General features: G+C 42.1%; 2 protein-coding genes across 5 annotated transcripts; both read right to left on the reverse strand.

Annotated features, from left to right (window-relative positions):
- Window positions 1-1,810: 1,810 nt before the first annotated feature.
- On the reverse strand, window positions 1,811-6,764 carry LOC135308898 (myosin regulatory light chain 2, smooth muscle minor isoform-like). The gene is made up of 3 exons (XM_064434506.1): window positions 6,536-6,764; window positions 6,180-6,341; window positions 1,811-2,617 (listed from the first exon to the last, which is right to left on the reverse strand). The coding sequence occupies exons 1-3, from the start codon at window positions 6,717-6,719 to the stop codon at window positions 2,445-2,447; spliced, it is 519 nt and encodes a 172-aa protein (XP_064290576.1). The 5' UTR covers window positions 6,720-6,764; the 3' UTR covers window positions 1,811-2,444.
- Window positions 6,765-16,655: 9,891 nt separating this feature from the next.
- LOC135308887 (myosin regulatory light chain 2, smooth muscle minor isoform) lies at window positions 16,656-23,720 on the reverse strand. 4 transcript variants are annotated; one of them, XM_064434489.1, is made up of 5 exons: window positions 23,571-23,671; window positions 22,705-22,740; window positions 18,539-18,736; window positions 18,183-18,344; window positions 16,656-17,158 (listed from the first exon to the last, which is right to left on the reverse strand). In XM_064434489.1, exons 3-5 carry the CDS (start codon window positions 18,720-18,722, stop codon window positions 16,986-16,988), a joined length of 519 nt encoding a protein of 172 aa, XP_064290559.1. In that variant the 5' UTR covers window positions 18,723-18,736; window positions 22,705-22,740; window positions 23,571-23,671; the 3' UTR covers window positions 16,656-16,985. The 4 variants fall into 4 exon arrangements, with proteins under 4 accessions (XP_064290559.1, XP_064290569.1, XP_064290548.1 ...); XM_064434499.1 differs by having other exon boundaries at window positions 22,705-22,736; window positions 23,571-23,646; XM_064434478.1 differs by lacking the exon at window positions 22,705-22,740 and having other exon boundaries at window positions 23,571-23,720.
- Between the last annotated feature and the right edge of the window lie 2,121 nt (window positions 23,721-25,841).

Below are 25,841 nucleotides of genomic sequence, written 5' to 3' on the forward strand. Positions count from 1 at the left end.
TAAATGCCATTAAAGTCAAGAGAGTAAAACCAGGATTCTGCCAAAGGCAAGGCTTAGAACAATAGTATTAATGAACTACAATTCGTCATCACAAGGCCAAACGGCATATAGGTGTTGCTATACAGCAACACAGCCCTGGCCCATAAGCAAGCACTGGGGTTTAACAACTGGCATTTATTGCTGTAGGTAAATACCAGCTGCCTCACTCTGAGCCCCAGCAGTTTAGTTTATATCACAGGTTTTAGTCTTTTGTATGTAAACAAAGTTATTCAAACATATACATCTGAATTTTGGGTAGTTTTTTTTCAAAGGTAATCTGAACAAAAGAGGAAGAGCCCTCACTGAGATACTGAGAAGGGAAATGCAGGAGCAGCGTCTCTGGTTTGAGTTACAAGGAAGGCCGTAAGTCCTTTTGAAACCCAATCTTTGCCAAACAAACACCACATGTGTGTTTGTAGGCCTGTACCAAGGGCCTGCAGAGGCCTCGTTTTACTTTCTTCTGTAATGAACAAATTTGATTAAAGGGCCAAAAATTCAGCTCGTGCAAGAGCTGCAATGTGAAAAATCCTGGCACCATTAACCTTTGCTGCGGCAGGAACAGGACTTCTGTGGGAACGGAGCATGTCTTCCCCCTATGCACGATGCACCAGAGGAGCTTTTTGGGATTAAAACCCCGCCCCAAAACAACAAACAAACCAAAAACCCCAAAGAAATCCAACAAACATTGGGGCTGGGAGCCGCTCGCCCTCACAGCGGCGTCCGTGCCGAGAGCTGTGCTGCCACCTCCTGGTGGCTCCCGGCATGGCCCCGGCCGGCGCCTCCTGCAGAACCACCAAAATCAGTCCGAAATTCCACCCACAGTTTACCAAAGTTCTTGTTCGAGTTTCTGATCTCTGCCCGCTCCGAAAGGAAGCATTTCTCTGGGAAAACATTTGTGAAGCGTTTGGATTTCTGCTGATTCTGCTCGGCGCCTTTTTCCCCTCCCTGCTTTTCCATGCGCTTTGCACAGGCCCACAGGCAGAGGGATCAGGTCATCCCTGTGGGCACAGCTCTCGCCAAAGCTCCCCGGGACTCCGGCAGAGCAGGAGCTTCAGAGCTCTCATCGCTGTCTTCTGGTGGCATTTCTTAAAAGTTCAGTTTGCAACAGCAGCCTACCAAGAAACAGCAAAATGCTCTCCGCCAAATTAATTTTCTTAATTCTGTAATGTAAATTCTGAAGGGATTAACAATGTAATTCCTAGAAGTGTCAGAAGCAGCTCTGATCATCCTTTCTCTCAAGACATAAAAACCGCAGGACCACAAGCATTCCAATTATGGCAAAATTGCTTCAGAAAACTGTAGCAAATCTGCTGTGCCTTCCATACCACAAAAACTATAGAGGATACAACTATGAGAAATGGAACAAAAAGGAATGCCTCAAGTCTCACACGTCCAAAACACCACTCACAGCAGGAGGTCTTAAAAATATAGTGTATATTGTTTCATTTAAAAACCAAGAATAATATTTTCAGACAGAAAATTATAAGAAGAGACAGCACACCTTTCTTCTTCATCCAGCCCTGTTCCTACTGTGCTTTAAAAAATCGGAAAGATAAGAAATAAATGGTTGCAATGAAATATCATTAATATCAGCAGCCCAAAGATCTGGTAAGAAGCATTACTCAAGCAACTCTACCCATATACGACATCTTGTTTTAAAAAAAACCACTAGGATTTACATTATAAGTTTTTTAAAAGTGCTATTAATATAGTACTCAATGTCGAGAAATTGAGGGACTGAGGTGGTAAAATACATGCTCAACTACATCCATAAGATTTAAAATGTTTAATGTGCAACTCTCTGACAGAAATTATTAATTTACAATACACTAAAATCTGAAGGATGGGAATTTCTTCTTCGTGTGTACGCTCACAGTAGCAGGTGAAATACTCAGCTGCTGAAGTACAAACATCAGTATGCTTCAGTGACTTATACATAATTTTTAAGGCAAAAATACGTAACAACATGACTGCATACAGCTGCAAAATATTTACAGGTATCATTAGAGAAACATACTTCTAGCATGAAAGTTTTGATTATGCACTTAGTAGACAGTGATTTATATGAAAAATTATCATAAAAAATGTAAAATTAATCTAGCTAGGATGAGTAGCACTGACATTTTTACCTGGGCCTCCACACTCTCTGATCTTTGTCCTTCAACCTCTATCACTGTAAGCTGTTCTCTCTCTCCCTGCCACTTTCCAGTCTTATTACAAAGGTGCAGGTGTGCCTGAGCAGCCTTAGGATCTACAGAGGAAGAAGCTGCAGTGCTAAAAATGTATGCAAATGGTCCCAGAAACCAGAAAAAATGGAAAAAACAGATCCTGAGAAATAAAATTAGTGAGAAGAAAAAAAAATATTAAAAATCAAAGGTGCTATCTGCATGTATCCAGGGACTTGCTCAGTCATCCTTGTCTTTCGCTCCGTGTTTGAGGATGCGCGTGAATTCGATGTAGTTGAAATTGCCCTTTTTGTCGATGGGGGCCTCTCTGTACAGCTCATCCACCTCCTCATCCGTGAACCTGTCTCCCATCGTGGTCAGCAGCTCCCGCAGGTAGTCTTCTTGGATGAACCCTGGAATGAGGCATGCAGAGAGAAACACAAAAGGGAGGCCAGGCCTCTTAGCTGGGTCTCCAAAAGCAGACATGCACACAGACAGGCAATTAACCAGTGCAGCACATCATACAAATTTCCTTAACTGAATTCTAACGAAATTCCTTGAGTGGAAAGCGAAAGGAAGTTTAACACATTTCATACAGATTTTTGAAGACAGGGCCTGACCTGCTGTGGTATAATAACACTTATTTCCATCTACTGATCTTCAACGGCTCAAAGTGGAAAAACAAGTTCCTGTGACTGCTAGTCTTCATTATACAAGCAGTTCTCTTAAATGAACTATATTTTTCTTGCCTTAATTAGATATATTTGAACATCCTCTATAAACTAGTTTCCCCTGGGGACTAAATAACCACTCTGGCTCTTCAGTGCTGCACAACACTGTTGCTGGAGGCAGTTTATGTGGATACAGTGAACTCCTGGCAAGTGTCCAGGGAAGTAGTTTATAACAGAAGAGACTTTCAGACAGGACTGAGCAAGTTAGCTCAGGAGCCAGGAAGAATGTTTATGGTGGAGAGCTAAAGGTGGAGAACCCAGTAAAAAAAAAAAAGAGTAGGATGTATTACTTCTTATATGCTAAAAGAGCAGGAGATTTTTGAGGAAGTTAACGAAGATATAAAAAGGAGCAGTTTCTAGGTATCTTCTGCTAATTCTATTTCAAGAAATGGGCAGAACCACCAGTTGCCAAGCAATTCCAGGAAAATTTAGAGATGAAAAAAGAACTATGCATAACAGTAGGAAGCAGAAACTGCTAAATGCGGATATACACCAGTCATACCTTTAGCAGCACAATAGTTGTTTCATTTGAGAAAGAAATTGGTTATTGAACTATAGTTGGAGAAATGTCAGTAACAGAACGAGGTAAAAGTAGGTTCCAAAAAGAAGAGTAAGAAAGTAAACTCTGTGGAACAGCTGGAAATCATATGTAGACACCCACATCAACTAATGTAGATTCAATTAGAATGTGATAAAAAAAGAGCTGCTTTGGAAAGAGAGTTGCATAAGTTAAGAGTTCATTAGAGACAAAACCAAACAGGGAATCAGGGGACCAAAAAGCAGTCAATGAGCATGACAAATTAGCATGGGGGTGGTATATGCTGGGGGAAGGGAAAAAAAAATGTGTTTCAACATATGCTAATGAAAACAGCACCATATCCCAGTGCAGACCAGCCCTTGGATACTGACTGCAAATGTAGAAGGCTAGCAGCATTCTACTTCAGAAACAGGGAGACTGTTCAGTTAGCCAGGCCCATCCTAATCGGGTTGGGATGGGCATCAATCAAACTCCAATCAAACCTTGGAGTTCTGTCTTTGGAGATGGGCATAAAGAAGGGGGAAAAGGCAGCTAAACAGATGAGACTCTGTCCTACAGAGACCAAGCAGTGATGAGAGATGACATAAGGATTAGTATTCAAAGAATGCAAGGCCTTTGGTGCTGCAAGTTTAGCCTCAAGGACTTAATTGCTCCTGTCTGAATAGGTAGTTGTTTAAACACTGAACTGGGCTGCCAGACCAGGAATAAGCCACAAGTTATATCAGCAACAAATTGTAAAGCAAACAGGGCTCCTGTCCCTCCCACACAGCTTCAGCAGAGATGGCGAGTAACAAATAAATGAAGCAAAACTTAAGATTCAGCCTATTGCAAGCAGTACACAGCAAATGACAATGCAGGATCAAAGACCAGATAAAAAAATATTCAAAATGCAGACAGATCCAACTCTTATATCAATTCCATAGCACTACACATGATAGTAATGCTGAAGCAACATACCCAACTAGGCTGACAATATAGGAAATGTAAGTAAAACCTAACAAGTATGACTACCTTATCCTCATCTATAGGATCTGATTTGTATTACTTCCTTTCAAAAGACCTCTACTGATACAGAGCTAGAAAATCAGGCCCATAACAAACACACATATGGAGACCATGAAATGAGAAAAAAAAGTAAAAGAGTTTGATACAGCTGGAAATGTTCTTGTACATTTTTAAAAGGAACAAACTGATCAGAAGCCAAGTAAGAGGATAAAATTAATATAGGATTAACATGACATGGATTCTACAAATACGTCACATGCTATTTTGAAGACTTCATTTTGACTATTATGAATCAAAACTCAACAAAACATTGTAGGACTAGACTAAAACATTTACCACACAGAGCTGAGAGACATTAAAATCAATCTTATCAGTATATGGGTGCCCAAACTAGTAACTTATTGGTTATATAGACACAGAAGTTTCTGTTCCAAAGAACTGGTAGCACAACCATTTTCTTTATATTGTAATTCACAGCTCTTGTTTTGGTGCACAAAGAAAAAACCTTATAGCACAGTGAGTCAGACTACCTGTGGAGAGAAAATAATTAACCTAGTAACAAACTTCCTTCTCTAGGAAATGGTAAAGAGATTTCCCTTGAGAGGGAGGAAGTCGATTAACATTTGAAAAGGCTTTACCAACTGAAAGCCTGTTTACCTACACCTCAGCAGGAAGGCGAGACATTTTGAAAAACCAAAAGGTGCTAAAAATACACACACTGAAAATAGCTGTTGAAACGGAAGGATATCCTTTAAAAGGTGCAGAGTTAGATTAAATTATTGCGGTGGACAGTTGTGTGGAAAGGTGTAGATGCAGTGTCATTTCTAGTACAGACATTACATAATTTCAGTGTGAGCTAGGAAGACAAGTTCACAACATATCAAACCACTGATACTCTGTAATTCCACTGAATTGCCTTATGGATTCATCCCCAGTTACTACACACTTCTCAGGAATCTTAGCCTAGGTGAATAATCATAAAAGCATAAACTCTAACTTCAATATTTCAGGCACAACCTTGGAAGTCTAATGTAGTAAAAGTGAGTTCTATGTTTTACTCTTTCCCTTCATCTTGCTTTCCAAGTGAGTCCAAGCTGTCATTTCTGCCTTCTACACCCCACTGGTTTTTATCCTTAGACCACTAAGACTGCAGACCTTCCTGCAATCTGAAAGCAAACTGAGGGCATGACATATGTCCTCAGAGCCATAAAGAATGCTCAGCCAGAGAGGGTTTGTAAGACTTTATGAAGTCTGGACAGTGGGTCTTAAAATAATAAACATCTGAAGAATTTAGATGCATTTCAGACCTACTGCAGAGGGGGGACAAACTCAGTTGTATGACAGATTTCCTATCATTACCTTTTAACACCATAAAAAAATCACACATTGCTGGTTTGAGTTCCTCATCTTAGAGCAAATACATGTTGTTGTACACTTTGAGGAACATACACACTCTCCATTTAAAGCACTCTTGTTCAAAGCCTCACAGAAGAACAGTCCTACTAGTGCTCAGTACTGACACAGAACAGCCAGACAGATTTTACTCTCACTCAGTAATTTAGCAGAATATGCCATCTAGGATTACCATCTCACATTTAATTTATAAAGGTGCCAAAAATCACCATACCATTCAGAAATCCAAATAACAAAAATAAAAACCCAGCCATACCCCTGCCAAGCAGCCAGGTTGCACCCACATACCTGTTGCTTCTTCATCAAAGCAAGCAAAAGCATTCCTGATTACATCCTCTGGGTCAGTGCCATTTAACTTCTCACCAAACATGGTGAGGAACATGGTGAAGTTGATGGGGCCTGGAGCCTCATTCATCATGGCATCCAGGTATTCATCCGTTGGATTCTTTCCTACAAATAAAGGGATTCATATTCAGTTTAGCTCTCAAAATGAAACAGTAATGTCAATACAAAGCGAGTGTTAACACAAAGTGAGTGTAACACAGACTGAGACACCACACCTCTCATATCCCAAATTCAGCATTTTGATTTTTGCAGCACAAATTTGCCTGGCAAGCATGACCAGAAAAAAGGGGCATTATTACCAAGGGAGGCGAGCATGTCGTGCAGGTCCTCTTTGTCAATGAAGCCATCCCTGTTCTGGTCGATCATGTTGAAGGCCTCCTTGAACTCCTGGATCTGCGACTGATCGAACATCGCAAATACATTGGAAGTGGCGCGCTGAGGGCGCTTCTTGGTGGTCTTTGTCTTTGCCTTTTTGCTAGACATGTCGATTTTTGAACACTAGGCAGAGGAAGAAATACAGTAAATGCAGTAAGATCAGAGTTACGATTTTACAAAGGAAAAAGTTTTACGTTTTAATGTTACATTACATTTTAATGTTAGCGTGCCTCTAACCCACCCTAATTTCCTCCCATCAGAACATATTTCCCTAGTATTTTCAAGAAGGGAAAAAGAGAAGCGGAAAATATGAATAAAGGAGAGACAGACTAATAAACCAGGAAAAGAGTCATTTTTACAAGACCTAAAGAAACTGAAATGTTAGTCCTGAAAGGACCCTCACCCCTCACAGCGGCGGCTGCGGAGACCGGGTACGGAGCAGACGCGGAAGGGAGGAAGCGGCGCCGGCGGATGCTCCAGCGCTTCCCGGAGAAACCATCGTCCTGCCGGGCCGCGGGTGGGGACGAGCGCCGGGAGAGGCGGCGGGAGGGCAGCGAGACGGCAGCCGGGGGTTTCCCTTAGGGATGGCAGCCCTAAGAGAACTGAATGGCTTCCCTGGGCGGCGGCAGGCTCGGCAGGGCCCCTTGGCCTCTTCCCTGCGCCCCCCGCCTCGGCCGCGTTGGAGCATCCCGGGGGAAGTGGCCGCCGCCGGCGCTGGGCCCCGGGCGCCGCCTGCAGGGGAGGGATGGAGGCAGCCAGGGGGGACGGGGCTCGGGAGGGCTTCGGCGGCAGCGGGAGCTTCCCGGGGGGGGGTTTTCCTTTGTACACACAAAGGCTCCGCACGCTGGAGGTGGAGCGTGCCCGGGTTCGCACGGTGGTGCCGCATCGGGAGGTGAACGAGACTCCTCATCCCGCGGGGACGTCCTGCCCGGATCGGCCGGTGTGAGGTGTCATCCTTACCGTCACTCTTCCTCGTTTTTCGCTGGAGAGATCAGAATTCCAGATGGCATCTTTTAGTCTTCTAAGTGGGTGTTCCCGCAGGAGCGAGGCTTAATGCCTCTCGCAGCCATAGACTGTAAGGCCACTTGGAGGATTTATTTTTGCATTTATTTTTTTAATGAAAAAGGATGATACATATTTTTGCATTCATCATTTGATGTAGGATCTCAAATAAATTGAGCACAAGCGTTTTTAGCGTAGGGGGATGATGTCTGAAATTCTTTCAGAAGCAGTTCACTTTCAGCCCACTTGTACATTTTTTAAATTTTCCAAAGGGAATGCTTATTCCCATGTTGCTTGCTGAAGTCCCACATAAATAGCTCGGGCTTCAAGAAAACTCTTGTTCAGTGCACAGCAAGGTGCTGAAGTAGTCAGATGGGAAAGCTGCACTGCCAGAACATCATTCTTTGAGTCCCCCTCCTATCTGCTGCTGACTTTGTTAGTGTACAGTCTGTGTCCTGGAAAACAAGAACTCTTAAGGAAGAAAGGCACTGGAGTAATTTGCCCGAGGAAGGTTGTGGAGTCACCATTTCTGGAAGTGTTCAAGAAGTGTCTGGATGAGGCACTTGGGGATTATGGTTCTGCTGGGTTGATGTTGGACTGGATGATCTTAAAGGTCTCTTCCAACCTTGATCATTGTGTGAAAGGAAAAAATAGACATGCAAGCTTTATCTGAAATTATCAATTATATTTATAAATGTAAATGAACTACATTTAGCCACTGGAGCTACTGAAATTAACATGTAATCTAATGTGTAATCTAGAAGTTGCAGTCTCAAATTTGAAAGGAGACATTTTAATTGCCAAGAGGCCAAACTTACTTTCCCTGCTCTCCTCTCAAATCAGAAGTTATTTCATGAGGGCAGAGAATTTGGCCTAATTAGCTTATAATACTTCCCCAGTTAATTTTAATATCACTCTTCTAAAGTTTGCCTCAAAGTGCAATAGAAACTAAGACTAAAGTTTGCTAAATTGAAAGTCTATTAATGGAAAAAGTTTTGGGTGAAAAATTCTTTGCTTACTAGATGTGGCACAGTTTCAAGATAATTACATGCAAAGTATGAGTGGGAAGAAAAGGAGTAGAAATATTAATATGTTAAGACAGTTAATAAAATACTTCATGACAATGTTGAAGAACTGAAATGTGTGTTGAAATTTAATTATCAAAAGCTATCTGATCTCTTAATTTAAACCTCTTTCATCAGTTACTTTAAATTGAACCACTACTGCAAACATGCCACTCTGTCTTGTGTTATTTTTCATGCTATTAAAAGGGTGTTACATGATACCTGTCACCACATATAACTTGTGCAGATGTGGGGATAGGTACACTAATATTATTTGCCCAGTATGAGATCAGTTCTTAATGGCAAAAATGCATGTCAGTGTGTGTCTCTTAAAGCTTTTGTCTCCAATTTGTTACATCATGGTGGAATGAGAAGCAGTTCTTACAGGCAGACCATTTTCTGTTTGATGTAAATCTAAGTGATGCTTTTAGAAATGGTTCAATTTTACTTGATTACAGCACTCATCATAACAGTAAAGAAATTTGAAGGGAAAAGAAAGCTTTGTTTTGCCTTTTATAATATTTGGAGGATATTTTTTTAAAATTCTTGACATAAATGTTAAAAAAGGAAAAAAGTAAGGGTCTTTTTTGTGAGTGTGGTGCTTCCTGAGAACTGTGCATCAAACTTTGAGAACAGAAATGATCCTTTCTGAAAAGATGGTTTAAAAAATGCTGAGCTGTTAACTCTTTAATTTTTCTTCTTCTTTCCTTCATTATTCCCTTCTTCTTTCTCATTTATGTCAGTCTTGTTTAAGAAAAAAACCTTTAAAGCAAAATTAATTAGTTGTTCCTATCCTTTCTGTCTAATGATTTGGTGCCATTGAAATTTGAATTGTCAAAAAACCTTCAAAATTATCTGCTCCATACTTAAGTTTTAAGGCTGCAACAGACAGTGAGCAATTTACAGTAAACCTTTTCCCTCCTTTCATTTGGTCCTTTCTGTTAACAGTTGCACTTAGAGGTATTTTCCAACTTCTAACAAATCTATTGTTCTCTTTCCCCACCTTTGCTGAGTTACAGTGACAGTGCAAATATTTGTCTTTAACTTGGTTGCTTGATGAAGCAGAATCAGTTTGTGTCATATGATGTTTCTTTATGAATTTAATGTATGTTACAGGAATGGCTGCACTGGCTCACTGTAAAAGTCTGCCTAGACCAGTGCACCCCAGCTGCAAAGAGAAATGGATTCTGGATGTGGAAGGCAGGGAGCAAAGTCTGGGCAAAAAACAGTCTTGAGACTGGGGATGGGGAAGCCCAGCCGTTGCTTTTTCCATTTCCAGGTCAGAGCACCACTGGGATGGATCTGCTGACTTCTTGGATGCCCTCAAGAAATAATAGCTGCTATGAGGTCTTCCCTACCAGGTCACTGGAGAGTTTTATTGGTTTGGATTTTTTTACCCAAAACTTAGAATCATACTTTCTTTTGAAAAAAAGGAAATCACTTTCTCTGTACTTCTTTTTGGAGGAGAGAGAGCAAACAGGGTATTTTTAGCCAGTTCTTCAGGGGAGGGCAGCAGCAGTGGCCATATACAGGTACTTAGGGAAGAATAAGAATCAAGGTAGCCTATGATATCTTCCCAGAATGCTCTACCAATATCTACTATTTTCATTCACGGCGAGGTAAGCTACCCTGAGCCAGATGTGATATTGAGTAATCCACAATGAGCTTCTTTCATGAACTTGCCTAATATGTAATCCTTGACTTGATGTAAATTTAGCATCCACAATGTGCTTTGCTGGTGTTTTTGGAACCCTTGCAAGGCTGCTATTTGTTACGTGAAAAACTGCACCTTACTAACCTTGACTTTAGCTATTGCAATGTTTATTCTATGCTCTAGACTTTGTTTTGGAAGAAATACTAAGGCTGAATTGTGTGTCCACTTCTTTTGTGTTACTTTTGCTTCTAGAAAGCTCTCAAGTGTTCCTGTATCACCTGTAGCAGAGAGTCCCACTGAGGTAATTTTTCTAGTACAGAAGCCATTCCACACCCTTGGTCATCCTTACAAGTAAGACTGAGGATGTGCATAAGAAACAAAAGGGACTGAAAAGAGAGACTAGGTGAAAAAGCAGATGTATGATTTCCACACTAAGAATTAAAATTGTTTGAAAATTGAGTGGAAGGTTTTGCAGTTAGGAGATTTTTTTTTTCTGAGCATATTATCACTGTTCAACAAATGTTAATTACAGAGATTAAGAATTGAGAGCAGAGTCAAAATTAAATATATCCATCTAAGTTCTAGGTCTAAACTATCATTTAACAAAAGTATTTTGTCTGCCAGTTGTTTCACCTGGTATTTTGGCTCATCCCTCTGCCTTTCCATCCCTTCATCCCTGATTCCAGCTGGCATCTGCTGCCTCTTGTCTAGCTATACCAAGGACAGTGCAGTATCAGTCAGAGTGACAGTCACTCTTTCTGAGATGCTGAAAGCATCCCAAAGTTTTCTGGAATTTCTCCAAAAATAACTCCAGTGCTGTGATCCAAGGGGAAAACATTTGAGAAGTCATGAGTTAAAGAAAGGGATTCTGAAATGTGTCTTCACTTGAGTCTCCTGGGGGGCCTCAGACTGCAGGTTATTCCCTGTTTTCATTCAATGACCTCATGAATAAATATGGTTACTACTTTCCCGGGTGGTCCCTGCCACATGATAAATGCTGAAGCATGAAAAATAAAGGCTCTCAGAAAATGTAGTGGAGCCTGTAGAAGAAACACATATTCTTTCTCCATACTGAAAATTAAAAATAGCACAGTTTTGACTTTCTAGGAACTTCCGGTGTATATGGCTGAGGAAGAGACAAGAACATGAGTTCTCTAGAGCATGGTATAACAATGATATAGCAGGTCAAAGGATAAAGCAGAGATATTTAATGGAACAAAACCAAAATGCAGTCAGTCTATTAAATGTTGTAAACAGGAGGAAACAAACTTTAATATATTTATTTAAAACTGCATCTCATGTGACTAAATGAATGGGCACTGACATGTGTTGGACAGAGTATGGAGGACCTTTACTCAGCAGACATGGTACTCCTTGCATTCCCAGATCCCAAGTCCTTCATACCTAAAGAACACAAATTAAAAGCACCAACTAAACATTGTACAAAAAAGCCCGAAAAAGTACATCTTTGGCTCTTGGGCTGTTGATTTTGGCTGGGTTTTTGTTCCTTATTCTTTATGATCAAAGTTACTGTTCTGCCTCTTGTGCTGTATGTCCATCCCTTGTTTTTTATCCTAGCTGGTAAGTTGCAACAATTCTAACCAAGTCTTCGTGGGGTTTTCAGCTCTTGCACAAGTTTTAATGAGGAGTGTTGCCAGACACTGCGATTCCATAAAGTGGAGAACTGAAATGCAAAAATAAGCATTAGGCATTCTTAGTAAGGAGAGCTGAAGGCCCCCCATCTTCAAAACAAATGTAATTAATTCTGCTAAACCTAAGGATGTGCATATGTGGTCTCTCCCTGTGTGTTAGAGTTTGTATCTGTCTGACACTGTGTATGTACAAATATGGAAGAAAATAAAATGTGCTCAATGCTTGGCCATAGGTCTAAAATAGTCTTTTAAAACACACACAGAAAACAAGAAGCAGCCTTTTTAGTCAGGTGTTTCACATGAGAAGTAAGCTGTTATCAGTTTTCTTATCAGTTGGTGCCTGATAAGAAAGTTTGTGCAAGTTTGGTTGGCTGGTGGAGCAATTTCAAAATCAGCGTGCTTCTTATGGGGTGAGAATATCTTGCCACTACCTTTTGTGTTAGAGATGGTTAGCTTACAGTTGAGGAAGAATTCAAAAGAGGGAAAACCCCCAGTGCTTGTTAAATACAAGGCTAAGTCAAGGTTCAAGTAACCCATGACTGATGCCAGCTCTATTTTAGCACATATTAAGACAAGTCTTACAGGCCTCAATTTACACCCACTCGCTTGAGTATGCCTGGCACAGGCTGGAAATTATTGTGAAATGCTGTCTTTTAACTCCCAAGGACTATTCGTAGTTAAAAAACAAACCAAAGCCTATTTCAGTATTTAGTGAGGTTGTACTCAGTGATACCCTAAAATAGTCAAAGTGAGGATTAAAAATTAAATGAAGCCTTGCAAAACAAAGCAATTTACAAGAACAGTAAATATGGGTGCCTAAAGGAGCAGATAGTGGCAGTTTGATTTCTCACCTTCCTGTTAAGTGGGTTCTGCTGAGAAACATTTAAACATCTTCCCTCAGATTTATTACATTCATACAAACTGCCTGACCCCTTAAGTCCTGTGATGCAGGGCCTGCTATGTATGGCCTCTAGGCAATATCACACTTCTGGTATGAAAACATTCTTTGGCAGTGTTTTTACCCATGGGCTGCAGAGAAAAGTAGGAAAAGCAGCCATGTACTACCATATTTTTCTTTTTTATTTAAGATGGGAAGTTTTCTATCTAGTATATCAAAAGTTTGGGAAAACAGTGATCTCTGTGGAGTTGCTGCTCAGAGCACAAAAATAAAACCCAACAGCTGTGTGGAAGGTGGAGGGTTCCCCCTGCCCCGAGTAATACTTTTTAATATTTCATGGTAACTTAATTTTAAGATGCATTTTAAGAGGCATTTATTGAGTTCTTTTTCCCTTTGTATTGTTCCTAGTTTCTGCAGTACTGTTTCGGAGGTACTGTAATCTTAAATCATTTTTCCAAAGGAGAAAGTTATCTAAAAATGACAGTAGGGTTTTGCAAAATTAAGTAAGAAGCCAAAATAGGAGCATGGATGCATAAGCAATACCAAGAGAGGATTAACTGCTGATATTTGAAATGTTCCTGACTATACTTTGTTAGTCACCCGTTATTTGGACTTACATTGTTGGAATATCTTTGCATTTGTTGTTGTTTGAAATTCCCCAGGAACATCCCAAATAGTAGGTTAGTAACACTCCAGACTAGAAAAGGCCACGAGAAATATGTGATGACAAGATTTCAGATATTTTCCCAGCTTTTGGATCGAATGCAGGTGTCAGGACACAAAGGCACGCTGTCACTGATGCCCTGTGCCAGGATGGGGCCGCTGTGCTGCAGTCATTCCTCCAGATACCACAGGGATCCTAGAAACAAGCGATCCAAAGATAGTCCTTAGGTCAGCGGTGAAACAGATCCTTGCTCTGGAGCATAGGGATACCACCCCTGTGACCACCCCTAGCTGCTGAGCTAGTGTAGCAAGCTGCCTTCATGTTGTGAAATGCTTCAGTCATCTGATCACTGTGCCATAAGGATGGGTTTATTTGCTTAAATGAAGAGCAGAAACAAGTGTAAAATATCGCACATTACCTTTATCTCCAGCAACTGAGTAGGGATGAAAAGGCAGCAGGCAAACATCCCCAGCAGCACTCGACACAAACATGGTCCTCTTTGGAGGTTTCTCATGCAGCCTCAGTAGCTCTTGGGCTTCATTTTGACCTCTGTGTTTGTAGCCTTAGAACAGAGTAAGTGGGCCATGTAAAATAAAACACTGCTTTTCAGTAGTGCTTCACAGGGCATTATAGGTCACTATAGATCACTATAAATGTATTAAATGTGTGCATGAGCCTATGAAAATAGTTTTTAATCATAAACTTAATTTGGTGTGGAGCTTGGAGACTGTTATATATGAACCCCGAGGGAGAAAAGATTAGGTTCCAATATTTTGGCTGCAAAATGCTAAGGCTAAGTCATCAGAATTTTAAGCTGTTTCAGTGACCAAAGTTATTTTTATTTTTGGAAGTGAATTATTGATGACACATCCCCACAGCCCTCGGCATGCAACATCAGCTGTCACATTCCTCCCTGCCTAGCTACAAAACGCATCTGATGCTCTTATATGGTCTCTTGGCTGGGGCTGTTGGCCTTGCAGCCTCTCAGCAACTGAGGGGATTGTGCCCACTTGCAGGTTAACTGGTCTCCTACAATATAAAAAAACAGGGAAACTGGAACTTGGAAGGTTGCCATTATACTCACACACCCTTGGATATTCTTTCTCAGTAACACATCTTCCTGAGTAGGTATCTCTACCTCTGCACACTTCTGTCTCACCCTCTACTCAGAGGGAGCATCCAAGGAACAAAACAGCTACACCACACATTTCAGCTGGCTGTTCAGAAAGCAAGAGCAGCAGTACAGAATATTTTTGAAGTGGACAATTTTCTCTCAAGGAGGATACCAGGTTCTCTTTTATGTAGCTCATATTTACGATTTTAAAAATCACTACTTCCAGCAAGAAAGGAAGCTGGCACACCTGTAGCTTACTCAGTGTAACATACCTGCACCTAACATTTACAAAGAAAACAGGATCAGGAAAAGAAGGGTTATGCGATCCAGGGTTCCTAACCAAAGTAAACTGCTCTCTGAATCTTAATGCCATTTAGACACTCAAAGGGAAAAAAATAATCACTCTATTACATCTGTCCTTCAAGCAGACATGTATGCACACAGTACTGAATTGCACAGAGGTGACAAGATCAGTCTAAAGAAGTGACAGCATAACTTGTTCTCCAGCCTAATGTTACATAGCAACATTTCAACAAGACAGTTTCCTATATTTCCACTCTCCTGCCCTTGTCATAAGGGCACTGCTGGTGAAAACTTCCATGCATACTTGTAAACAACTTCCTAGAACCTTGCAGGTGCACATGGAGAAATAACTCAGCAGCCATTACTGAAGAGCACCAAGATAGTTAAAAAGCAAAATTTCAAAAAAAGCAGCAGCTGCAGCAACCTAAAGTAGTGTAGAACATAATGTGGGTAAGAGAAAAACTGAGGCCAAGTTTGTTAGCAGATAAAACACAAAAAGGGAAAGAATGGTTGAAAACTCAAATTTAAGTAAGCCCGTAAGTGAAAAAAACCCCACCCTGGAATAAAAAAAAAAAAAAATTAAAAAAAAAAAAAAAGTCCAAGTACACCAACTGAGTATACTTTGTCAAGTTATTTACAAACCCGAAGCCAGAATATCTTCCAGAGTTGCCATATGGGTACACAAGCAAGATTAAATCACCAAGCCTTCATGCTATCACACACAAAATGAGACAAACCCACCTTACAGGATAAGCTGTCGGAGCCTTTACAATCCCTTGTGCTGAATTCCTACTCCTTGGGGTCTTAAGTCGTGTGATATAGCTGAGGGCAAGCTCTCTGGATAAGAAGTCATTGTTTTAATTGATAAATTCATAGGCAAAGAAAATTCTCCTCCCGCTTTCTAACTTGCAGTAGGAAAGAGTATGAGGCACGCAGAAGAGCATGGTCATACTAGAACTAACAGAACAACCCTCCTCTTTTCTTTATGTTTGAGGCAACAACATCGGCACAACCAGTTCTGAATGACTGACTGTGCTTGGTTAAAAGCCATCTTGCCAATCTATCTCAGGAATATGTATGTTATTTTAGAAAGAGAGAGCAACTTCAGCACCTATAGGGTTTTACCAGGTTAATTCTCAGAATGACTTGGCTCACATTCTCACATGCAAATGAACTGGCTGTAGAAAAATAAAGCTTTGTGTAAGTTTTCTGGCCATTTACTGTTCTTAATTAGTGCCAGCATAGACTCCTTTGCACAAGCTTCCTTCAGCAGAAGGAAAAAAATATGCCTAATTCCCCCTTACTTAGCAAAGAAAATGCGCACTTTGACATGAAAGTACTGCTAGAAAACCCATCCATATTAAAAGGAAGCAAAAGCTTGGCATGGTATCTGGTTAAGAATCAGATGTTCTCTGCTGGCCATACGGCAATTTTAAGTCTTCCCGAAACATTTATTTCCTTAACTACTTACACAGTAGTCAGATCCCACTTCAAAAACCTGAGATGAAAGACTTCTGCAGCTGCATTTTTAAAGATACCAGTGGATGCTGCTAGGAGCATTTCAGAACTCTGTGACACTAAACAAAACAGCATGAAAATGAGTTTTCCAGCTTGACTTGCAACTGCAAGAAAAATACAACGAACACACCTGCATTTGTAAATGTGTAATAGAAATGTCATTCTTCACAAAAGATTTTGAGGTATTTTATCTATACAGCAATCTTTATTTCAAAATGTCATTTATTACAAAAATGTAAAAATCCAGCAAAACCAGAAATATTGAGATTATTTGCCTGGACTATCAACTCCAGGGAATAATTTTCCTGTAGCTTTTCCCTCAAAATATTTTTCCTGCTTCCAGTCTGATTACAGGTGCAAATATGCCTAAATGGCCTGGAATAGATAAATATATTGAAAAAGACAAAAGCTTTTGAGCTAAATGCATGCAACAAGTTCTATCAGAAAGAAACCATTATCAAGAAACATGAATGTAGAAATAATGTGCAGGTATCCAGGGACTTGCTCAGTCATCCTTGTCTTTTGCTCCGTGTTTGAGGATGCGCGTGAATTCGATGTAGTTGAAATTGCCCTTTTTGTCGATGGGGGCCTCTCTGTACAGCTCATCCACCTCCTCATCCGTGAACCTGTCTCCCATCGTGGTCAGCAGCTCCCGCAGGTAGTCTTCTTGGATGAACCCTGGAGCACAGTGTAGGAGGACAGAAGAGGAGTTTTTACATTTATCTGCTAATACATGGGTGATAATTTATCTGTTTGAATTCTTTCCCTCAATTAAAGATACCTACAAGTCTTCGTCTGCCAAATGAAAACAATGCCATTAAACCCTATTACTAAAATTGCCAAACGACTACAAGGATTCAACCAAATCAGGCATTTGAAATGAGTTTGAATGGTCCCACTACTTCAAATAAAGATCATAATATGCTTTGCCTGTTTTGTTCCATAGAATATAAAATATTGGACATTCTTCCCAATAGCAGGGCTACACTCCCAATAGTACCAAGAATCTTCTAGCTCAGTATTTTAAAAATCACGAAGGGGATCAGTTTACCTTGAGCATTCCTGTTGAAAACCACCAAAAAAACATCATGGAACTTGACTATTAACATTCAACAAATGTATGAAACATGGGAAAATTTACAACATTTCAAATTGTTCTTACATCACTGGTAAAACTAAGATTTACTAGACTGGGTGCAAAGAATAAATTTTATGGTGTGGTTTATTAAATAACTAGGCTTGTCTAACTTGTGATTGCTTTTATTATCACTCCTGGGAGTCACACAAGAATTTTCTTGCATGCATTTTCTTCTCCTTTTAGTGCACAGAGGGAAGGTGGATACAAGTTGCTGACAGAAGAGTTCTTCATAAAAGCACAACAGCTTTGAAAACTGTGATTCCCCTCATAAAAGCAGCCCCAAAGGTGAATTTTAAGTTAGGAAGAAATTAAGACCCTGGTTCCTGATCAACAACTTTTATACCTTCTCCAGTCTTGAACAGAAAAAACTGCCAGAAATTTAAACTTTTTACAGAGACTAAAAAGGCAAATTTAGCACATTACTATACAGTCATGATTTTCAGTTTGCAGAAATTAAAAATTTTCAGAGTTAAAAAACTGATCACTGCTTCTATGAACACAAGTGTTTGTTGTTACAGAACTAAGTAGAAGTAATACATGTACACTGTTGTTTCACCCACATACCTGTTGCTTCTTCATCAAAGCAAGCAAAAGCATTCCTGATTACATCCTCTGGGTCAGTGCCATTTAACTTCTCACCAAACATGGTGAGGAACATGGTGAAGTTGATGGGGCCTGGAGCCTCATTCATCATGGCATCCAGGTATTCATCTGTTGGATTCTTTCCTACAAATAAAGGGATTCATATTCAGTTTAGCTCTCAAAATGAAACAGTAATGTCAATACAAAGCGAGTGTTAACACAAACTGAGTGTAACACAGACTGAGACACCACACCTCTCATACCCCAAATTCAGTATTTTGATTTTTGCAGCACAAATTTGCCTGGCAAGCATGACCAGAAAAAAGGGACATTATTACCAAGGGAGGCGAGCATGTCGTGCAGGTCCTCTTTGTCAATGAAGCCATCCCTGTTCTGGTCGATCATGTTGAAGGCCTCCTTGAACTCCTGGATCTGCGACTGATCGAACATCGCAAATACATTGGAAGTGGCGCGCTGAGGGCGCTTCTTGGTGGTCTTTGTCTTTGCTCTTTTGCTAGACATGGTGGCTGTTGGTTCTAAGGAGACAGAAATATATCCAAGATTTAGCCTTATTAAATCACATTGCAAGTCCCTGGGGTAGAGGGACATCAGGTTTCAGGTTATCGGCATATACCCTGAAGTACACATTTATTTCAGTATCTCCTGCTCCATTTTCCTTCAGACTTCACTTGCTGTGAAAGCATAAAGCCTTTGAGGACTGAGGGACCAGCACTGTAGGCCAATAGCAGGCTACATCAAAAAGCCCAAATCAAATCACAGTTCTTAAACTCACAGAATGCTTGTATTGCTGATTCAATACTCCACCTGCATCTTCCACAAATTAAGTCAACTACATATTCAGGAATTTGGGAGGCACTGTTGACGTAGAAGGATATGTGCTGCTAAACTAGCACAGTGGTTAAATAGGTCAGATAGTATAGTAAACAAACATTTTGGAAGGGAAAAAAGTATTTTAGGCTCTGAATAGCATTTTGTTAGACTAGCTGCCACTGAGAGAGAGAGCACCGACTTGGTTCAAAAGCACTCTACAGTGCTATTCCCTTACACAGTGGAACTACTACACAACACATGCAAATGCCAGCACACTCTTTTAAAAATTAATTAAAGGTACAATAGCTACAAAAAGTGAAGACTGTTTATTTTAAGCTTAGAAACATTAATATGTTTTTATAAATTTTTATATACCACAGGTATACTAATGCCATTGTTTCCCTTGAAGCTGTCAAATGAAGAAATAAACATGGTAGATTATTATATATTATAACACTAGTACATTCAGGGTAGAAGTGAGGCTTTTAAGTTAACTGAAGTTCCCAGTTAAGTTTATCTGGGAAGATACATGCAGTGTTCCAACTAAATGTATGGCAGCACAAACTGGAAAAGCTGAGTCATTCACTGAAAGGCAAACACAGAGTCCTCAAGATTTAACTTTTGGATCAGAAGTTAGACTCTTTATAATGTTGCTTCCAAAAGTCTCATAACCTCTGCTTGCATTAGCTAAACTGAAGTGTAGTCCATACTGCTAAAATCCTTAATAACACTCAAACAAAGTTTATGTAAACCAGATTCCTTCCATCCTTGACTCTAAATTTTACAGAAAACACCTGTAGCAAGTTTCTCCTGAAAGAAGAAAAATGTAAGCTTCACCTGTAATTGCAAGAATATCAATAGTTTGAAATTTACACTAATTTAATTTTATAACTTAGAAACAAATTATCTGGTCAGAAAAGCAATGCTATTTGGAGTCATAGCACAGTTCTAACTGTTTCTCAGATAGTTTTCTCAAAGATAGAGTATTTTCTGTTAGACTCCTGAAAAGCAAGACTGAAGTGACTAACTGGGATTTATCCTTAAAAAAAAAAAGGAGCAAAATTAAGCAAAGTAATTCCCTTATACAATCAACCCAATAGGCAGGCAAAAAGCAGTTCTTTTTGTATTTTTTTTTAACTAAAAGGAAAGACATTTTACCTTGCTTTGTATTAGATACCTGACAGGGTGTACCAAGCACCTGGAGCATAAAAGGAAATTCCATGGTTACGTCCTTCTCAGTCTGTCCACACAGACAGCTACTGATGTCCCCTGCTAATTCCACACTTTTAAATCCTGCATGCATCCACAACGTTCTTCTGACGTACAAAACAAACCATTATGTCCAGAACTAAAAATAGCTCCTGAAATGCAACTGCGCATCGCTCAGCAAGGCAGACGTTCTCTCCGCTGCACTCACTAACCACGAGCTACCCGAGATGTCTGGCCTCCACAACACTGCAACAAATAAACGCAAACTCTTGACTCCCAGATACTTACGTACACAGCTGACAACAAAGGTAGTTTGCTGTCAAGCTGCAGCCAAGGGTTGTGCATAACTTGGGTAGTTTTCTTACCGCTGCAAAACCCTCAGGCAAGTTCTCATTTAACTATGGGTTATTGATTAGAAGTTCCACTACTCAAAATAGAGCCAAACAGTATCTTTTAATTACTCTTCTCTGAAATAATGCAGTTTACAGGATATGGCACATCCAAAGTAAACAAAAAGGTTTACTCTGTCTGTGCTGATGCCGACCAAATTGATTATTGCCTTTTTACTTTTATATATCTCCATATTCTTTAGATATATATTTGCAGCTCTGTAGCCTATTACTGTATTCATTGCTAGCACTTTACCTACTCTATTAGAAAGACAAAATACATTCCCCAGCAGCTCTAAGGCCTGGGGGTCAAGGTTACATTCTTTGGGACTCCAGATCAAAACAGCTTCCTAACTTTTTCATAAACAAAGTTTAGTTCCTATCTAAAGGTGAGGGGGGTGTTCAGAAAAGGGGAGAACCAGGGGCTAATTATCACCTCTGTCTCTAATTGGGAATTGTTGTCAGTTATGCTAACTTGCTGAACATATAAAATTGCATCCACTTGTTACAGTATGCACCTTAAGCACTTTTTCATCCCGCATGTTGTGTACCATAAGGATCCTTATAAAGGTAATCCCTTTTTATCACCTAAATGTGTCTGGCTTGTAATTCTAGGATCAGTGAAGAGGCCTAAGTGCTGCAAAGGCAGTGCTCCCAGCAAGCCACTACCTGCAATTCTCTCACCTACAATTCAATCCTAAGCAAGAGGAGGTAACAAAAGCAGGCTGTCAGCACATTCTTTTTATTTCTGTTGAGAAGATTGACCTATCAGAGTATATTTTACTAGAAAAAACTAAAAAAGTGCCACTGCTTGCATTACTATTTTCTAAGTTTCTCTGAACCAGACTTGGGAACTCCTCCAGTCCAAAAGAGCTGTCAGCCTAGCTACAGAGAAACATCAGATCTCACAGGACTGCAGTGCCGCAGCTATGCCTGAAACACTGGACTCAGCTCTGGGAATGTCTCGTAGAAAACAGGGTGGTACATTTTGGAACATTCCAGAAAACCAAAGGCATCAATCCAGTTACCCAAAGAGATCAGTTTATGATTTAAAAGTTCCAGAAGTGTTTGCACTTTGTGTTATCCAATGAAAAGACCCACACCTAAGCCAACACTTTTGCAATTGAAATAGGGTTAGTATAGGCTGTAAACAGAATTTCAGTAGATAAAAAGTGGGAATACTTCACATTAGATAGTGCAAGTCATGACATGCAGGTTTAGTCCCTGTTGTTTAATACTATGCTATGCTGCACTGAATAGTCTGGGCCCTGCTTTGGACACAGTCCAAAACACTTCAAATGTAGACATAACCTGTGAGACACATCATAAGGTATTTCTGAAAATGCAGCTTTCTTTAGGAAGATTTTTACACACTAAAAAACCAAAAAATAAGTAGTAGCAGCACTGTGCTGCTTTCTGCTGCCTGTACTGCCATTTGTTCAGCCACAGTGGATATCAAACCACAGCACAGAGAGTCATCTTGTGGTCCCTTCCTCTGGGAAAGTGATAAACCCTTGGAGAAAAAAAAACAAAACCCAAGCAACTAAAAATTTTGTGCCATGCGGTAAGCTAGGAAAACTTACAGCCCACTAACAGTAGTGCAAGATGGATCTGCTCAGAGGTAGTGACCAAAAGTTATGCTTCAGAAAACACTCCCATGTTTCAAAATTGTGACTATTATAATAACTGCAAAATCTACTACTGAAAAAAAACCAAACTACCACCACACAATAAATGCCTAAACCCATAGCCAAGAAAGTCTCTACATGAACTAAGAGAGAACATGAAACCCAAAAGTTAACCTCAAAGCTAAATGCCAAGTTCTGTCCATGTACTCAACTGCAGCATCAGATACAGTCAGACATCCATCACAATGTGGGTGGCAACAGGAAGAGATAAGAGCAAGGTGTTCTCCAGCAGATCTGTGTCAAGGCTCAATAAAGAGCAGATTACACTTTATGAAAGCAAACTAGCAAAACCCAAACCCTACGCTGTCCCACCCAGTCTTAAAAGCCACTTTAACACATTTCTCACTAATAAGTTTCCCAAAACCCTTGTACAGGAGTCACACTTGCCTCAAAATCCAGCGCCAGTGAATCAACACAGCCTGTCTGCAAAAGAGAAAACAAGGCTCAGGGGTGACCTGATCACTCTCTACAACCACCTGAAAGTAGGGTGTAGCCAGAGGGGGATCGGCCTCTTCTCCCAGTCAGTAAGCAAAAGGATGAGAGGACAGTGAAACTGTGCTAGGTTTAGGCTGGACATTAGGAAGACCTTCACAGAAAGGGTGATTAGACACTGGAATGGGCTGTCCAGGGAGGTGGTGGAGTCACCGTCCCTGGAGGTGTTCAAGTGAAGACAGGACGTGGCACTCAGCGCCATGGCCCCATGGTTCCCATGGTGGTCGGTCACAGGCGGGACCCCATTATCCCGGAGGTCTTTTCTAACCCAATGGGCTCTGAGAGCCGGGGAACCACGGCACGCAGTCCCCGGTGCGGCTCTGGCTATTCCAAAACGTGGGCAGGCAGGGACAGACCCAGGCCCACGGCCCCACCCGCAGCAGCTCGCAGCCCTGCCCCTCCCGCGCTCCGGCACCGCCGAGGAAACACCCGCAGAGGCCGGGAGGCAGCCGAGCCCTTCCGACAGGGACAGAAACACCTTTTTACACCAGCTCCCTGAAATGATGCACAGGGAGCCCGTCCCCGCGGCGTCGCGCCCTGCCGGGCTCACAGGCCGGGGTCGCGGGCCCGGAGCCGGGGTCTCTCCCCGCAGGGCGGATCCCCGTCAGAGCAGCAGCACCGCGCCGAGGCCCGAGGGGAGCTGCGGGGAGCGACGCCGCAAGTGACCCCGGCTCCGCAAGCGACCCCCGGCCCGGCACCGCCCCACCCCTCACCGGCGGCCGCCCCAGCCCCGCGGGCAGCGGGCGGAGCCCCCGACTCACCTGGCGGCGGGACGCGGCACCGGCGGGGAGCGGCCGCAGCGACACTTCCGGAGAGCGGAGCGGCCGCCGCCCCGCCGGGCAGGAAGGAAGCTGTGGGCGAGACCATCCGCGCAGCAGGGGGAGGTGGCGGCTTGGCTCATCGCTTCGGCGGCCGGGCGCCACGAGCCGTGTCGGGGAGAGGACCCGCAGGGGCCCGCGCGATTCACGTTCCATCCCTGGAGTCTGCCTTCCTTGAAGGAGAAAGCCAGAGCCACGAGCTCAGCCCCTCCACCCTGTGTGTGTGTGTCCTCCCCCCTCCTCCGGAGACGCGTTGGTGCGGCGCGGTGCGGTCACCACATTCCACGGGCGAGGGGCGGGGGGAGCCGCGCGCCTGCCCTTGTAAGGCAACGGCGGGAGTTTCCTGCTCGCGCCGGTGGGCGGGGCCTCGGCCCTTCGCTCCGCCCCCTCCCTGCCCCGCTCCGGCTCGGGGCTGCCCGGGGGCCGCCCGGGCGGTGAGGGGGAGGCGGCGGTGGCGTAGAGCCACGGAGCCTCAGAGCCTCAGGGCGGGTCAGGGGCCGCCGTCTGCTGCAGCCTCTCTGCTCAAGCATGTGCCACAGGATGGCATCCAGACGGTTCTTGAATATCTGCAGTGAGGAAGGCGCCACACCCTGTCTGGGCTGCTGGTCGCCCACAGAGTAAGGTTCTTCCTCATGTTCAGGTGGCGCTTCCTGCACATCTTACTCCTTGGCACCGCCGAGAAGAGCCTGGCTCCATCCTTTTGACCCTCCCTTCAAATACTTGGCATTTAAAAGGTCCCCTGTCAGTCATCTCGAGCCTGAACAGGCTCAGCTCTCTCAGCCTTTCCTCATAGGAGAGGTGTTGTATCCCTGGATTGATTTTGCAGCTCTAAGCAGCCCAACACATGGTACGGCACTGTCCTGCACGCTCAGCAGCTGCTGCTGTGTCTGGAAGATTCACAGAAGACCACAGATTATCCCTGGAAGGGACCCGCAGGGGTCATAAAAGTCCAGCTCCCGGCCCTGCATGACGCCCCAAGGATCACACCTTGTGCCTGAGAGCATTATCCAAACACTCCTTGAACAGATCTGGTGCTGTGACCACTTCCCTGGGGAGAGTGTTCCACTTCCCAACCATCCTGTGGAAGAAGAACCTTTTCCTAGTAAATAATACTGTTTTTAAGCCAAGGTGAAGAGGAGTATGGAACGAATAGAAACATCATCCAAAAAACGGTGACCACAGGTCAAAGATACAAACAGCATAATATAAAAAATAGATGTCATAACCACTGCCTATGTGACCTAATTTATAATTTTGTATCTGGTTCTACTTAATTTTTACAGATTTTGCAATATGAAGTCACATAGTCTGTGAAAGCAGTAAGAGATTACCCATATTTCTGACTTTTCTAAGGGAAATAAACTTAATTGAGTGTCTGGGAGGTGTGGCCTCGCCATGGGCTCCCTTGGCAGCTTCCCACAGCTCTGGGGGAACATCTTCTCTGCTCAGCACCTGCAGAGCCAGAAAAAGCCTCTTGCAGTTTTCCCTGTCCCTGCTACTGCAGGCAGTATTTTTTACCTATAGGGAATTGTGGTGGTTGCTGTCACATCTCCCTCCTTTCCCTGGGCACTGGCAGGACGCTGCAGGCTGCTCACTTGGGATGAGCCTGTTGTGCCGTAACAGGCAGCTCCTGACCCTGAAGATGTGAGTTTGGGCTGCAGAGTATCTCCTGCATGGAACCTGAGACAGGCTTTCCTCTCGTCATCCAGAAATGGGTCATTCCTCATGCTGTGTACAAAGAACATCTTTGTTTCTGATGTTTCTAGAGTCCACTGCTTCCATAGCTGGAGTCAGTGGCGAAACTGATGTTTAATTTATCCAAGTTAGCTTTGATATGAGCAGAAATCAGAATATTTGTCTATTTAAAGGTATTTTTACCCAACAATTAAATAAATAATTAAATTACAATGATTTTCCAGTGTTTTCCTTCAAAAATTAGTACAATACTAAATGTTCATTTTTGGACCTATACTGAAATAATATTTTAACTTATGTGAAATTGGAAAAACAGAAATAACAAGCAAAGCCTAAAATGTCAGTAAGGAATATGTAGGAAGACCTGTCAGAATAATGCTTCATACTTGGGATCTGTGTATGGAGAGTCCTGGATATGACCAGCTATTGGGTTTAATGTTTAACATAATGAGTAATACTTAATATATTGACTAACCACAGAGGACTTTGGCCTACACTATAAATCACCATAGTTGATTA

This window comes from Passer domesticus, chromosome 1 (genome assembly GCF_036417665.1).
Source record: "Passer domesticus isolate bPasDom1 chromosome 1, bPasDom1.hap1, whole genome shotgun sequence".
In the NCBI taxonomy this organism is placed as follows: domain Eukaryota; kingdom Metazoa; phylum Chordata; class Aves; order Passeriformes; family Passeridae; genus Passer; species Passer domesticus.